At 37.9% G+C, this 18002-nt stretch overlaps 1 protein-coding gene across 1 annotated transcript in view; it reads right to left on the reverse strand.

Moving 5' to 3' along the window:
* Window positions 1-2025: 2025 nt before the first annotated feature.
* The window catches only part of LOC128092112 (uncharacterized), a 392342-nt gene continuing 376365 nt past the window's right edge, over window positions 2026-18002 (reverse strand). The window contains exon 2 of the mRNA XM_052705647.1: window positions 2026-2741. Within this exon, the coding sequence (XP_052561607.1) occupies window positions 2111-2741 (631 nt within the window). The 3' untranslated portion in view covers window positions 2026-2110. The remainder of the gene's footprint in view (window positions 2742-18002) is intronic.

The following is an 18002-nucleotide window of genomic DNA, read 5'->3' on the forward strand; positions in this document are numbered from 1 at the left end:
GATATTTCCTATAATTTTCAGAGCCCCTATGCCAATGAGCTCACATTCATTTTCCTATTTGATACCCAAAATTCCTTTGAATGTAATAAATCTCCAACTTATACACCCCAAAACACATCTGTGCTGGATTGGCTGACTTTTTTATACAATCGTAGGAAAATACAATGGCTCTTCAATGTAATTGATCTTGTGTAAAGACAGAGAAAAATATTGGAATGCCTGATCCCAGGAGGACTCTCAAATCTGGAAACTACATTCTGTCAGCAATATCACTTTCCAGTAGTCAGACTCAGAAACCTTCATTACAGTCGTGGCTAACAGGCAATATTTCTTCACTTTGAAGGAGTATGCAGTTCTGCTCCTTGAGGTATAGAGTGCAAGGGATGGAGGAGGGGCAAACAGAGTCCCAAGTAACAGAATCTATTCCTTGCTTTCCTTGCCACAGAGCTTTGGAGAAAACAAAAACATATCGAAGAAAGGTCTTAAAACATGGGAAGCAATTTGCTCTCAGATTTCTTGCCCTTTGGTTTAAATTTCCACTAGAAAAATGAATTATTTCTACAGAAAAGTGCAGGCAGTTTAGAAGCAAAGACAACTGTTAATGGTGTCCTGTGATAGAATAGCCAACTCAATGGCCGTTACTTCTACCTGATGTTAAAACTGTTTAGTTCAACTGATGACAAGGCAGCTATTCCTTCGTGGCATTGTTATTGCAGAGTGTTGCAGAAAACACACATGACTGTTCTAAAGGAGATGCTTTCCTTTGTTACTTATTCATTCACCTAAATGTCCTTCAGGACTAAATCTGTGACTGTTCTGCATACAGAAATAGAGATCACATGGCTCCATTTCTATAAAAAGTTCACTTAAATAATTGTAATGATGTGAACAAGCCCATTGGAATATAAGCACAGTTTTAATGTGCATAAACTTATTTTTATATATAACAGTGCCTTAAATATGTGACCTAAAATAATGTAACTATGCAAATATATCAAATGATGGGAAATGTTTTATATACTAGTCTGGAAGCTCAGGTTTACAATAGCTTTATCTCTTTCTACAGAGGTTTTTCAGAAAACAAAGAGGGGTTCTTTACTTAAAATTTATCACTCTAGCAAGTAAAATCCTGCAAACTATTGTTTTTGGCACAGCCACATACCATATTCATGCCATATTCATCAGATCTCAGCTAACAAGCTGACAGAACTTTAAAAAGCTACACGGCTGCTTCTCAGCTCCATTCTGCAGACATATTTGGGTTCATGCAGTCAAAAAATATTAAAATACCAGCAGAACTGCTGAATAACCAGTTGCTTTTGAAATCAGAAGCTTTGAGAGAAAACAGATTTTTGATTGTTGAAGAGGGATTTACAGGAGACGTAGAAATGACAGCACCACTTGCAGAACAATAAAGCTACCTGTAATGTCCTCTGTGAACTTATAAAGCACTTAAATTTAAAAATCAGTAAATTAAAAAACAAAACAAAACAAAACAAAACAAAAAACCCTATTTTTTACTTCAGGGAAAGAGAAGACATTGTATTTGATAGAATATTTCAATTTTTTTTTTCCATGAAGATATTTTGCGATAGATGATTTCAGAAGAATATATTAAAAATCATTTCGAAAACATAAAGTTTCATGGTTTTAATCTTTTTTTTTTTTCCCCAGAAGAACTCTAATTTATAAGAGTTTTATGCAGTTAATCAAGCTTCAGAATTTAAAAGAAATTAAAAAACAAAGAAATCTATCAACTGTGCAGACACATTGGGTCCATGCAGTATATCGTACATATAAGTCACCACAAAAGAAATTGACTCTATGCAGAAGTGTCTTTTACTTCGGGGAAAATAATCCATCTCCATCAGAACATTAAAAACTTCCAAAAAACCTTTCAGGCTGATTTCCCTGCTGCACTAAGCGCAGAGAGTACACATACCAAAACCAAGCCCTACATCAGCACGGGATGCACCATACACAGCAAGGACAAGATACGTACCAGGAGAGGTCATCTATCAGTCACAGAATCACAGAATCACAGAATTGTAGGGGTTGGAAGGGACCTCCAGAGATCATCGAGTCCAACCCCCCTGCCAAAGCAGGTTCCCTACAGCAGGTCGCACAGGTAGGCATCCAGGCAGGTCTTGAACATCTCCAGAGAAGGAGACTCCACCACCTCCCTGGGCAGCCTGTTCCAGTGCTCCATCACCCTCACTGTAAAGAAGTTCTTGTGCACATTTGTGCAGAACTTCCTATGCTGCAGTTTCCAGCCGTTTCCCCTTGTCCTGTCTCCACTCACCACTGAAAAGAGTCCAGCCTCACCATTCAGCCCCCCACACCTTAGATATTTATAGACCTGGATCAGGTCCCCTTTCAGTCTTCTTTTCTCAAGGCTGAACAGACCCAGTTCACTCAGCCTTTCCTCATAGGAGAGATGCTCCAGGCCCTTCACCATCTTTGTGGCCCTCCGCTGGACTCCTTCCAAGAGATCCCTGTCTTTTTTGTACTGGGGAGCCCAGAACTGGACGCAGTACTCCAGATGAGGCTTTACCAGGGCAGAGTAGAGAAAGAGGATCACCTCCCTCGACCTGCTGGCCACACTCTTTTTAATGCACCCCAGGATGCCATTGGCCCTCTTGGCCACAAGGGCACACTGCTGGCTCATGGCCAACCTGTCATCCACCAGGACACCCAGGTCCCTCTCCGCAGAGCTCCCCTCCAGCAGCTCATCCCCCAACCTGTACTGGTGCATGCAATTATTCCTCCCCAGATGCAAGATCTACACTTGCTTTTGTTAAACCTCATCTGGTTTTTTTCTGCTCAGCTCTCCAGCCTGTCCTGGTCTCGCTGAATGGCAGCACAGCCTTCAGGTGTGTCAGCCAATCCTCCCAACTTCATATCATCAGCAAACTTGCTGAGGGTGGCCACTATCCCCTCATCAAGGTCATTGATGAAGATGTTGAACAAGACCTGACCCAGCACAGGCCCCTGAGAGACACACCACTGGTTACAGGCCTCCAGCCAGACTCTGCACGGCCAACAACGACCCTCTGCGCTCTGCCAGTCAGCCTGGCATAGCAGCACTCATCTATGTGTGCTTTTTGCAATGGCGTGAATAAAAAGAACTTACTCCTATTTCCATTGTTAACCTATTCTCATTCTTTGTTGTTTTTTTTTTTTTCTTCAGAAAGTGTCAATTAAATAAATTAAACTGATAATGCTAATTGAATAGTGAGTTAGTACTATGCTCAAAGTAGACAGAGCTCTCCCGTTTTCTTTCATGGAGGCTAATAAGAATACTGATCAATAACTGCTTTTGTCTAACTTTGCACAAGGCAAAGTAGCAACGGTAAAGATATTTACACCCCTTAAGACATCAGTGTTTGCACAGACACTTTACTTATCTTCTCCAAACCCCCACTGATTTCATGTCATCATCTAATAAAGCTCAAAAAGTCAATAGGCCATTAATACCCAGAACAAACACCTAAATAAAATTAATCTTCCGAGTGTTTTAAAATGCCCTGGAAATAATTACTGCGTTGATCATTAAAAAGGAAATGGGATGGTCAGAACTGTAAAAGCATCATTAATTACTATCAATATCTGATGTTAATTCTTATTAATAAAATAATCATACTACTATTAAGTGGCTAACACATTTGACAGCATTCAAATAAGACATTAACCAAGGAGCACATCCTTGAAGATTTTTATTTGAAATATTTTCATAGAATAGCTTGGGTTGGAAGGGACTTAAAAATTATCCAATTCCAATCCCCTGCCTTGGGCAGGATTGCCAGTCACTAGATCAAGTTTCCTGGGGCCTCATCCAACCTGGCCTTGAATGCCTCCAGGAATGGGGCATGCACAGCTTCTCTGGGCAATCTGTTTCAGTGCCTCACCACTGTCTTAGTAAAAAATTTCCTCCCAGTACCTAATCTAAATACTTCCTCTTTCAGTTTAAAAATCTTCCTCCTTGTGATCCTTCCACCTCGTGATAGGTATCACTATCAGACCACATAAAAAATCAGTCTCCCTCCTGCCTGTACGCGCCCTTTAAGTGTTGGAAGGCCACAGTGAGGTCTACTTGGAGCATCCTCTTCTACAGGCTGAATAATCCCAGCTCTCTCAACCTTTCTTCAAGTGAATGGTGCTCCAGCCCTTTGATCATCTTCACAGCCCTTCTCCGGACTCTCTCCAACAGCTCCCCACTCCTCCTGTACTGGGAGTCCCACACTGGACACAGTACTCCAAATGAAGCCTCACAAGGACAAAGTAGGAGGTAACAATCACTTCCCTCACCCTTCTGGCCAATCCTCTTTTGATGCAGCTCAGGATGTGGTTGGCCTTTCAGGCTGCAGGCATACACTTTTGGCTTGCAACAAGCTTTTCATCCACCAGAAACCCCAGCCTCCTCCACGGACCTGCTGTCAGTGAGTTCTTCTCCCAGTCTGTACACATATCTTGAGATTGCTCCAACCCAAGAGCAACACCTTGCACTTGGCCTTGTTGAACCTCATTTGGTTCTTATGGATCCATTTCCTAGGCTTGTCCATGTATCTTTGAATGGCATCCCTTACTTCTCTTGTACCAATTACAACACTTAGCTTAGTGTCACCTGTGAACTTGCTGAGAGTTCACTCAATCCCATTGTCTAGGTCATCAATAAATGTGTTAAAAAACACTGATACCAAGATGATGCCTGAAGGCTTCCACCTGGACATAAAACTTTGGACCAGAAAATTTTCTTTTTGAAATCTGTATTTATCATACTCCTGATTCTTTAACAAAACATATTACACATTCACAACACACTATCTACTAGCTACATAATGTTAAAAATAATGAGGAGGTATCAGTTTATTGACAACAGCATCACAAGGCGTGACACCACTTTTGTTGTTGGGCCCAGCCATGCCCTGTGGTGGGGCCATTGGATTTGACCAGACTAAACAGTGGTCAGCACAGGGTACTCCCACCTTCTCTTTACAGCCCCTTGCTGTGGATAACCCCATACATTACGACACCAGTATGTTCTTGGCTGGTCCCAGAGCTCCATGTGTGCCAACTATGGATTTTTTATCACACACTGACCATGTAGGTTTTACCCTCTGGAGAGCAACGGGAGCTGTGATGTTTTCTACACGGCCAGGATGTCCTGACCTCCACTGAGTGCTTTGGTATAGACATATATTTCTTCCACTGTGTGTTGCCACTCCCTTCTAGTGTGATGCTTTACCAGATCTGACGCTAGCTTGTCTGCTAATACACTAGTTCAGGGAGAAAATTAAGGCTTAGGAAGTTTTTTCTAAATGTTATAAATTTCTGGTGGGGATGAACCACAGTACTACAAAGGTACTTCTCCCTCTGATGGATGCCACCTTGCTAAAAGGCCCAGCTTGTCATGTTCTACAGAATCTGAAATGCCTTTATAGTTGGGACTAGTTTTCAGTGAGTTTGCCTTTGATCCTTCTACAGGTTCCTTGTCAATTAATTCTCTATGCTTTGAATTTCCCTCTTTCTGTTCTGCCTCCCACCCCACACCTGATGCTTACTAATTATTCTATTAATGAACTGATGTAATTAATTTTACAGAGACAAAACCTGCAGAAAACGGTTCAGAATTATGAGATTTGCTACAACTGACTGTGCTTATTACCTATGGAAATATAAATGCCCAAAGAAGATAAAATGCTTATCATAATAATGAAAAGAAATAAAAATCAAATTAAAATTCTGGTACCTATTAACTGAACAATACTAGTGGGGGAAAGAAAATTTACATGAAACAATTAGAGATACCAAGTAGGCTTGAAACTCTCAAAATACAACTTATGAGTGAAAAGTTCATGCTTTTCCATACAATATTATTGTAAGAAATAGATTCCAATATTAATATCCTATCAGTACAATGCATATGTCATTTTTGTTGCTGTAATATAGTTTTTTACAATGATCAATTCCCAATTATTAGCCTGAAAAGGACCTTAATAGATAGATAAAGAGATGAATACCTCATTATTATACAGCCAACATCAAGTACTTCCATCATTTTTTCCTTTTTCTTTCAAAGGAGGAAATTAAACCTCTGCTTATAAGATTTATTGGTCCTTCAAAAAACAAAACCATTAGAATGAGTGACACATGATCAGAAAAAGTGTATTCTGAGTGTCTTAGAAGTTAATAAGCTGTTGGACTTTGAGATATTAAAACAATAAATTTGAGATACAAATTCACGAACAAGAAAAGTTGTAAAGTGTTCTATAGGATTCCATTTAGTCACTTCATGACAGTGAGTCTCTGTATATTATAATTCAAATCAAAATCCATAATAGAGACAAGCAGAAAGAAGGTGGAGGAGAAGGACACTGCTTTAAAGAACAGGAAGAATTTTTATCTGCCCCCATGTGAGAGGAACTCGGTAAGAGGGGCCAAATAGAGTGAGAAGGATGAAAGAAAATGGAATTAAGGAATTAAGGTATCATGATCTACTTTGGTCATTTTCTTTGTATGCCTTTTTTCAGCATATCAACTTGAATTTAGCTGTCTCTATAAGGGTTAATCTTTGGACTATTTGTGAAATCCACCAATCAGAGTTATTTTTCTTACTTATTCTTGTATGTAAAAGCACATGTATAGCAGCAGTCATAATGCTAGCATTTTGAAAGCCTGTTATCTGGCACTGTACTCTGCTGATTCATTATGACTATATGGAACTACAAATACTTATGGTACAACACTGGGAAAGGGAGTACAGAAAACTAATAAAAAAAGGCAAAAAGTCATCAAGATAGTCTCACCAAAAGTTTTTAAAAAAGAAGTCTGATTGTGAGCAGTTTGTTGCATTAAAACGTCATCACTAATGAAACAGCATGTGTAGGTTTCGGAAATACAAGATGTCCAGTGACATTCAAAAATGTGTAGAATTCACAGTAAAGGAAATAAATCTTGGCAGGAATTATCACCAAGGTTGGAAAAGACCTCCATGATCATCTAGTCTAACCATCCACCCACCATAAGTCCATTAAACCATGTCCCTTATCTGCCCAACACATTTCCCAGCCATTACATCTCTCACTAGTTCTCCTTTTCTTGAACAGCAGGTCTAGCAGGACATCTCTGCTGCTACATTCTCTTACCAGCTGTGCCAGGAAGTTATCTTCTACACACTCCAGAAACCTCCTAGACTTGTTTCTCACTTCTTTCTCTGCACTGTATTATATTTTCAGCACACATCAAGTTGAAGTCCCCCATGAGAACAAAGGTTGGTAATCATGCAACTTCTGCCAGCTGGCTGTAGCACACCTCATCCACCTCTTCATCCTGGTTAGGCAGTCTGTAATAAGTTCCCACAAGGATATCAGACTTGTTGGCCCTCTCCCTGATGCTTACTCACAGGGACTCGATCTTATAATTCCCAGCCCTGAGCTCAACATCAAAACACACTCTAATATAGAGAGACATACCACCACCCCTCCTTCCTTGTCTATCTCTTCTGAAGAGCATATAGCCATCCACTGCAGCACTCAAAAAGTGTTAATTATAAAGAATTACAGTAAGCTTAACTATAAAGAATAATAACAAGCTGAATCTGCAAGTGTTAGTCAGAAGATATTCCTAAATGGGACAAGAGCGTGACAGAAAACATAAAGCTGCTTGTTTAAAAAATGTTAATGATGAACATAGATCTCACTAAATAATAGAATAAAACTCAGAGAGGATAACCAAGATGATAATAAAGGAGATATTATATCAACTGGAATAAATTTTCTGCAATAAATGAACAATCCAAATCCAAATAGTTTCTATTCTGTGCAGCCACATCCTTAACGTCAGAAATACTCCCATCAGCACCGTATGGGAAATGAAACTCTATGATCAGTATTGACCATATGACATTATCATTGCATTAAAACATGGGCTAGGAAGAAGATTAATAAATTGTTGAAAGCCATATCTCAGCAACAAAGATCAAACTACTCAATAGTAGCATGCTGCCTCGGATGAGGGCTTCAATTTTATTCTGAATTTATGGGAATACAATTACAGACTATGGACAGTCCTTACTCTCTTATAAGTAAAGCATCAAATAGAACATAATGAAAAATAAATGGGCCAATTGCTGTGTGAGGTCAAAAAGCCTGCTTTACTCTTTGACTTTAGCAGTATTGCACTGGGTGCAAATAAGTATTAGCATTTGAATAATTCTGTACATGACAGTCAATTTGTATGATGAAAATAGAACTTGCCTACTCAATACTCTATTTACAATTGCAAATGAAGGACTAGATTGATAAATCATCCAATTTCTGCCAACTTCTACACAAATAAGTTACCTATGGGCTGGAATTAATTTGTTGCAATGATATTGCAAGGTCAGACATTATGAAGAAGCATTGTGCCAACCACATCTCCACAAAGAGATGATGGCAGAGTCATCTGTTTGTCCTTTTCAGGTTTAGAACTGATGTCTTTAGCAACTTTTTTGATGTGAAAAGGTGATGGCAGGCCAGAGGAGGAGCTTCTGAACCAGCAGTTTTACAGTGACCTGTAGACAGAATGGAGAACAGTAGTTGCATTCCCAGTATTACTGCTGGTTCAAATACCGTGGAAATGGAATTTAGTGAACAAATTAGCACCCTCAAATAATCTCACACGCCAGGCTGCTATGGGCAATAGGTGAATATGAAATTCCCATCAGCATTCTTCATATTTAATTTTAACATACACCTTTCCATTGAATCATTTGCTTTATCTAGTGTCTTCTGACTTAAAGTTTTGAGAAAGAAATGTAAAAAACTACAAACTCTCTCTGCATGAAGAAGCAAAACAGAATATGAAGTTAAAGAAGAAAGAAGTTTTTCCTTAGCTATTGCCAAGTATCAAATTAGTTTCTGTTCATTTGAAGACTCCCTCTATATTAACTTTTCTTCTGACATTATAGGAAACAGAACTTGCCTGAGGCTTCATCCTTTAAAGACTATTTCTGAGATGTTTTGTCTGTAATTGTTGGTTGTTGTGAGGTTGCCTTGTTCTTAGATCACAGTTTGTGAGGAGAGAAATCTGAACAAACATATTATTTTTAAAACTATGATGATATATGATAGCAAAATGTCATTCAAGTTCCACTTCTGTGTAGTGATCCTTTCTCTGCATACATGAGATATACACATAACGATGCATTTAAAGGGAAAAAATTCTATTTGAAAGAACAGCAACAACAACAACAACAAAACACAACACAAAACAAACAACAACAACAAAAACTGCTCAACAGTTTAAAATGCAAAATAAAGCTTAGCTAGCCAAAAAAAGAAATCCATATCAATCCCTATGATTCTCCTTGCCTCCAGACTGTGATGGAAAAATGAAGCAATTAAAATAAAAAACAGGAAGCTTTTTAAACCTGCTTGGAGAACTGAGTGAAGGGCAATGGTGTAGTAAGTCTTAACATGATCAGTCCTGATTCAGCTTCCTACTCAACACACAGCCCTGTACACAAAACTCAACAGAATTTAAAACTGGACAGTAAGATTTTTGACCCTGAGTACAGCTTCTTCTGCATAACACCGAGGAGCTACTGTTAGTAACTATGGATAGCTATTCCTGAAAACTTTTATTTTCTATGTGAAAAAGCAAAGGATGAGTCTCTAAAGACAAAACAAAGCCATCCTAAAGGGAGTACACTCAAGATCTTTCTTTATTCAGTGATGAGAAATGTGTGCTTCAAAACTGCTCTTAAAAGAAATTTCACGCACCTAATTTTGGTGTCCAAGTGCTTAGGTGTATCTCCTTATCGCGTGTCAATTACACTATTACTGGGGTTAAGCCCTAGTAATCCATTTTGCACAGTGTGAAGGAAGCAACAGAAGGTCTGCTTTTTTTTCATTTCTTTCTCCGCAGAAGAACATCCCAAAGCAAACTGGCTCATACACAACACACCTTGTTCTAGAAATATTTTCTTAGGACACATTTTTTCCAGTTAGTGCCTACAAAATTGTGTGAAAAAAAAATATCAACATAAACACAACAGAACAGTTGTAACTGCAAATACACTTTTGAATGAAATCTTCATCTTCTTCCCTCTGGAATAAGCAACTAACCAACTGCATAGGTGCCAGATGCGCTACACCACTCCAGGTTTCAAACCACACGAGCTGTGTTATTGTCTGCTTCTTTCCGCAGTGAGGCAGCAATAGTCTTTAGCTACTGACTGGTGTCATAGATTCCCCACCTAGAAGATGGCTGTAACTTCATGCTCTCTTATCAGACATGACTGGTGAAATATATAGCTATGGCTGTAGCAACGCTGTACAATTAATACCAATAGCCGTATTTCCTTTACGACAGCTCTTAGATTGGTGAAAGCTATTAAAAATATTATTTATTTCTATAAAAAGCAGACCTCGGTGAGTAAACAGCTCTAAGTCTTGTATTATGTTATCTTAAGTAAGGTATCTGAGGAAATACATTGGAGTATGCTAAGACTTCCTGCAATATCATGTAACTGTTCAAAATTACAAGTTAAGGGTTTATACTGCAAGGTTAAGCATTTTTTTGTAGCTTTTCAGTCTGACAGTACAAAGTGCTAGTTATACATGACTTAATGAAGTCATACAAGACAGAAATGAATTATGCATGAAACTGGTCATACTGATTTCAAAATATCTTCCATGCATTATTTTCCACATATTATTCTACATGAAATAAAAACTGGGATCAAACTGTATGGAAGAGCTGCACAGAAAAATAACCAAAATCACATAAACTTTTCAAATTGTTGCCACTTCTTAAATTGCCATGGTTCAATCTCTCCCCACCAAACTCAGGTCTGATACTCTGCTATGTTTTGGGCTGGATACAGCAACAGTGTGGTCACTTAGCAAGTTTGAGGTGCATGCAACAGAAAAATAATCACTTAGTGATTATTTTTGCATGCAACAGAAAAATAATCACTTAGTGATTATTTTTAATGCTACAAGTACTTAAAATAAGGAAAACAAAATATCTTTTTTCTTAGAGCTCTTGCAACATAAAATACAGAGCATGGGCTGAATCTAACCTTCACACCTGAACCTTGTTATGAAACTGTCTTTCCCCTTAACATGCTACCTTAGTTAGGGGTCTCCATCTTTAAATTACTATAGAAGAAAAAGAATATGAAATAAATGATTCCCAAGTTACTTTTCCTTGGTGAAATTTGCAGTTTTTCATAGAATAATGTCATCATTTATTAAATCCACTTGTTTCACTAACATAAGTAAGAGAATATTTTTTTCAGTAGAGCTGACACTTCAGTGATTTCTGTCCATGTATTCTTGCTCTGTTACTAAAGAATGTTCAATTTATGAGACAAAAAAAGAAAGAACTGTTTCATGAATTCATTTATAACAATGGAGAAAAGAATGAGCGAAGCAGAATGTTACAGCAGAAAAAGTTCCTTGCAATGAGCAAGGCACTACAAATACACCTAGTGATCTTGAAAGTATATTTTTTGTTCTCTGTGATGAGGAAAAATGTATAAGGCAGTTCAGTCCTTGAAAGGTCTGAATTTTGTCTGCTTTGATATGAATACTGAGACTACTGTTTGGAGTGCTGTTCCTGATAAGAAATAAAGTAAGGTAGAAGAATGCATTTGAACAGTGCATGGATAGTCACACTTGTAATGATTAAACACAGCTTCATGCAGAGCAATTTCAAAGGCAAAATCATTACAAAGGGAACAAAATGTACTTTTACAAGAGCTTTATCCGACGTGACAACTACATTCTAATGTTAGTAACACATGCGGGTTTCATAGTCTCTATTTTGATTGTTTATACATTCTGTTATCTGTGCCACAACCCCAATAATTACAAAACTAAGTAGCACACATTCCTGCATATAATTTATTTCTGTTTTCCATCCTTACCTTTTCCCCTTCTTATCTTTATTCTCAATTTTGCAATGTTCTGCTCTTACCATGTTTACACTTCTGAAGAATCATGGATGAGCATAAAGTAAGAGTGGAAAGATGAACCTTAATGGAGCGTAAGGGAGGTAGAGAAGAAACCAGAGATTTCTGAGGAGCCGAAAACACTGAGACATCATTAGAAAATAATTTCAATGCCGGCTTGTTTGAAAATCTGAATCACTTCACTATTTCATCTCAAACATTCATACACTAGTGAGCTGCAAAGTACAGGCAGCGCTAGAAAACATTTTTTGCTGAAAAGAACCAGACAGAAAGTGGTCTTGATGGACCATAACTTCAATACGAATCAGCAATGTACCCTGTTGTGACAAAGGTTAAATGCATACTGGGTTGCATTAGCAAAAGCTTAGCCAGCAGGTCAAGGAAGTCAATTATTTCCCTTTATTCAGCACTAGCAAGGCTGTATTTGAAATACAGTGTTAGTTCCAGGCTTTCCAGTGCAAGGAATATGGCATCAAACTGAAGAGAACACAGAAGAAGGCCACTGAGATTGTTAGGGAGGGGACTGGAGCACTGGCCATATTCATGGAGACTGAGAAAGGCTGGATTTGCTCATGCTCAATAAAATAAGGCCACTGGAGGATCTGCTTTATTTCTTTCACCTTATTCTTTATTCTTCATTTCACCTTATTCTTCATTTAAAGGAAGAATATAGAGAAGACAGAGCCTGTTTCTGAGACCTGTACAACCAATAAAGACAAGGGACAACTTTCACTAGCTTCAACAGAACAAAATCGAATTGGACATAAAGAAAAAAATTCTTTCCAAAAACGATTTAAGTGTTGGAGCAGGATGTCTAAAGACAACGTGACATGGAAATATTCAGAATCCAACCAAGTGAGGCGTGGGGCAACTTCAACTACTTTCAGAGCAAGATCTCTTTCCTGTGATCAGGAGGTGAAACTGGATAACTTTCAGAGGTCTCTTCCAACCTGAGTTATTTTATGAACTATGAGGAAATCATTTTGCTACTTATCCACAAAACAATTGCAACACCATAATTTTGCAGTCATTTTTATACAGCATAAACCAGCTGAATAAAGAGATCCAGTCCTACTCCCTTGCTCAGCTATTCATTCTCAGCCTTATATTAACTCCTCACTTGTGCCAACACAAAAGCTCATGATTCCAGGTGCTAAACCAGATGGAGAAATTGGTCCAAGTTAAAATGGAATATTTATCTTGCTTGCCCCTCTGTCATCCTCTTCCTTTGTCCAACACAATTGTTTGTGTAAGCAAAGCAGCAGGAAAAGTAAGCTGGGGAAAGCTGAACTGCCTCTTCACAGCTGCAGGAGTTTAAAGTGATCGTTAAACCACAGCATAAATTTTTCTAGCTTGTCCACAGCCAATGGCCTCAGCTCTCTTGTAATAAACTGTTTCTATGGGCATAATTCTCTTCTTGTGGTTTTTGCTCAAAGTCTGCTAACCTCAGCTGGTGAGCTGTGGCCTCTGTGGCATGTTACATCTGCTGTGCAATAATAACCATGCCACAAGCCAAGTATCAAAAAGTGCCAGATGATTTTTCATCCTTGTCTTTTTTTTTTAAACTCCTTATTTACAGAGTATTAAGGGTCTCAACTGCCCCTAGAGAGGATCCTGCTTTATTATCTAGAACATTATGACAAAATTTAAGCTCACTGGAAGTGATTTAAGCTGAAACTCTATTTCTTTTTTTTTTTTTTTTTTTTTTTTTTTCCTTAAGTGGAGGATCCTAAAAGGAGTGGTCACTGAAAATACTGTTCTTAATTGTCCACCTTTCCATAGGCCTAATACTTGTGTAACTTTGAAGGATAATAATTGAGGAGGAAAAAAAAAAAACAAAAAACCATTTTTAGGAAGCCTTTGTCTATACACAACCACATCATTAATGGCTGTTTACATACAGCCATCACCTCCAACAGCTCCAGGTCTGGAGATTCTTCCTGCCTGGCTGCTGGAGCCCAGAGCACTGCACCCAGAGACCTGGAGCCTCCACTCCAGGCCCATGGGCACAGCTACAGTATGCACCTTTTCATGTTCAGCTGGCACTGAAGCCAAGCAAGTACCTCACACAGACATACACTGCCTCACACATTGCACTAGCATAGACAGACCCAGTCCCCTTAGGTTGGCCCAAACAGCAGGCTTTTGGTGCAGGCACACACACACTTTCAAGATAGGATATTACTGACTGGCTAACTTTAATGAAGAAGATGCTCTCACCTTGCATATATACCTACACATAAATCATTCATTTGGGCCTACACATCTTTCCAAATGATCAAAATTCAGATTAACCAAGAAACGTGGTCACTTTGCTAAACAGCCTCTATGAAAAACAAAACAAAACAAAAACAAACAGGTTAAGTCTCTACTTTTATCTTATTGAACAGAAATTTTGTTCCCAAACACATTACTACTCTCAAAAAGCCATCTACTAAATGTTACAGGTTGCCACTCTTCACCTCAAGCATGTTTCACTTCCTGTGTAAATTCTTGAATAAAACACCAAAGAAAAATTTTAAATACTGTTTTCAGTTATCTTTAAATGTAGTTGCTGAGCAGAACTGACCAGAATTTGGAGTTCTCATGGTATGAAGGGTACAAATATATTACTGGAATGGCATTTAGGACTGGAGTTTCTGTTCAACCTCAGGTTCACTATATGGCTGGTGACAACTCACTTGAACTACTTCAGTTCTTAGTTCTTTTTTCTCTGAGATGGTGGTAAGCTTTCCCACTTTGCAGTGCTATTCTAAAGATCAGTACATTCCAGTTTTGAGGTGGTCAGACATGAAAGTTACGGGGCCTAAAAATGAAATACCTTGATGAGGATACTGAGTAAAGGCTCCCTTCAAAGCAGAAGGGTACAGAGAAGATTTTGAAAAGCACCTCACCTAAGAGGTTCAAAGCATAAAAGAGAAGGAGGGAATTCTTTTTTACCTGACTTCAGTCAGATGCCTACATTAACAGACTAGTCAGAGTTAAAAAAAAAAAAACTGACAGGTAATATTCAGAAAGCAATTTAAGTTGCATACCATTAAGCTTTAGAGGAACTTCTCTAGCTGTATCAACAGTAAGAAGCCTTCCCTGGTCCAAGCATACGCTGACTATCAGGGCTGAACACACGCACCAACCTCTCTTCTGTCCAAAGGACTTATTTTCTTAGTCTAGGTTATCTTGTTCTGTGCATATACATAAATCTAGGCTAGGATCACTGACAAATGTGAGTAGACTACAGATCTCTGAACATTATGAGATACTCAAACCATCACATGGGGCTCCTAACCCTTCTCTAGTTCTCTTAGTGCATCACTGCTGTTAGCTCATTGTTCAGTCTTGGGTACTTTTTTTTTTTTTTTTTTAGGATAACTTCAATTAAATTTAGCTTTTTACTATGAAAAAATATAAATAGCAAACAAATGTAAAAATAATGTATATAATATAAACAATAAATATACATATATGTAAAGTAATATATATAAAACAAGTACACAGAAACTTCACGTGCAAATAAAAAGGTATTCTTTCTTTGTTAACATTGTTAAGGTTCCATGAGTCCTTCCAGTAGACATCTCTACTAGAATTATTTACATAACATCCAACACTTAGCAGCATAATTTCAAAATCTGTCCCTTATCAAACCTTGAGGGCCTTAGAGCAGAGGGGGCCAACTCAGAGAAACACTTCATATTCTCAACCCCTTGATGACGCACTGTTGTAAAGACAGATTTATAACAACTTCTTAAACTCCATTGCCAGTCTTCAATTCTTCTTTTATTTCTTTCAGCTAATTTCCTGCTGCACATTGAGAGCAAGCATGTGTAATGAGAAGAAACAGAAGAGGACTCATAAAACATACGGACTAGACTTCCCAAAATTAGGCGTAATCTAGTGTGCATTTCTAAATTATGCATATAAAAGCTAATAGTAGATAACTGACCACGTGCAACACACACACCTGACTTGAACTGCATAGTAGGTTTTGGATGAGTTAAGTCATTCAATTGCTTGTTTCCAGTTGTGAATATCTAGTTTGAAATTGTAGCCCATACATCTATTTACTGCAACAAATCTACAGACACGTATTCTGTAAATTCAAGAACAAGGAGCTGCAAAAAGCAGTTAGCATGCCACAGTACAAAATGTTCTCTGAAGGAAAAAAAATGAAAGAAAACTTACAGACAGCTTGTTTATGACTCGAAGAGTGTAAACACGCATCTATTTTATTTAACTCAGTAATCCTCTGACACAACTTGTGATGTGTTTGATGAGCAGGTTTCTTGTTCATCTTCCATTATAGAAGTAGTCTGCTTTCCCCAGGGGAATTGGCAGCTGGCAGCAATCAAAACCATCTAACTGCCAGTATCTCATTTAAAGAGAATGACATTCAGCTACAAAACTCCAAAATGACTTTAATTCACTGTACTATACTATGCATCTCAATGAAAAATATGTTCTCACTGAGAGACATTTAGACCTTCGCTTCCCATGGAAGATTTTGATCATTAAGCAGTACTTCAGAGGTATCATCTCCTGATGTTGTTTGCTCTTGACCAGACAACTAACATTCTAACCTCAGCAACAAGGTAATCCATCTATCATAATCCAGTTTGAATATGTTGTTAAATAATGGTAAGTCACCTTCTTTAGAATTAATCTATACGGCAATTCAGTTTCTGCGTGGCAAGTTATCCCATAAGTTATCCACATAATGTGCTGCAACAGGGATTCCCACTTATCCTTAGACCCAGGATTCTGAAAGAATAAAACTCATACTAACAAGCTACTTAACAACAGAAGACAAATGAACATTTCCTTAAAACTGTGAAGAATATCTAGTTCTGTCAGCATCTTGTCCTGACTTTCAAAAATGTTGTGAATTTAGACTTCTAACCTAGTGTACACTAAGTAGCTTGAACTAGGTAGTGTCTCCCCAGCAAACTGCAGTTCCCAGGCCTGTTCCACTATCAGATTTTGATACAGCACAACTCTGCAGAACCCAGTGTCAACTTGAAAGCCCCGTTATTCTAGAGAATTCTGTGTATTGCTACACTAGGGGATTAACAAGGAGCAGTGATAGCAATGGTAACATCCTTTTCTGTGCTGTTTTCACTGTCATCACTTGCAATTCCTGCAGACTAGTGGAGCTGGGTTTTTTTTCTTTTTAATTATTCTTTTCATTAATATGCTGGTAATTTACCTAGTTACCATAGCACAAAGAGGTCTGTATCTGTATTTGAACCCATGTGCTATTCTGTCATAGATCTATATTCATTTTTCTATTTCCAGTCTGTAATGTCAGAGCACTGTTGACATAACTTAAGCTTATTTTGGCCCTCTGGAATTCATTTTCCAGACAAATCTTAGTTAATTTATGCATTTATGTTTTAATTTTGTATCTTCCAGTAAAATCAATTGCTTATTGCATTTTATCAGATATTCTTTCTTTCCCAGCATTACATTTTTGGCTCTTGATTCACTCATAGACTCATCTATTTTGAGATTATTTTCAATGCATCTTTTATTTCACATTTGTGCAGAATGCTCAATTCTTAGTGTTCAGTGCATTATCATGATGAAGTTACTCAATAACTAACTTGAGTTAATTAAAAACTATGAAACATAACAAGTGGCACAGAACCAGTTGCAGTCCGAAATAAGGGACCTCATTCAGTGCTTACATGGAACTTGTAAGTGTTCCTTTATTTTTTTGTTTTCCTTACATATTCCAGGTGGAAATTCTAGTAAACCTGTCAGGTTATTTCCAGTGAACCTGTCAGGTTATTTCCTTAGGCATTTATTCATGGCACTTTTGTACAGCAAACACAGCAGGCCAAAGCACTTAGATTTTCTTTATTCAGAGATCCACTCTAAATGCTCCCACATAACAGAAGCTGAATCACTGTAGTTTCTTTTTTTACTTCCTAATTCAAAATCAGTCATTTATAATGAATGCTTCTAACTCCTCATATTTTGTCTTATTTAACATTATCTAAATGTATTTGTAACAGTCTGAAGCTACTGATTTTTTAGAAAACAG

The sequence above is a fragment of the Tympanuchus pallidicinctus genome, unplaced genomic scaffold (assembly GCF_026119805.1).
Source record: "Tympanuchus pallidicinctus isolate F22 unplaced genomic scaffold, pur_lepc_1.0 scaffold6, whole genome shotgun sequence".
In the NCBI taxonomy this organism is placed as follows: domain Eukaryota; kingdom Metazoa; phylum Chordata; class Aves; order Galliformes; family Phasianidae; genus Tympanuchus; species Tympanuchus pallidicinctus.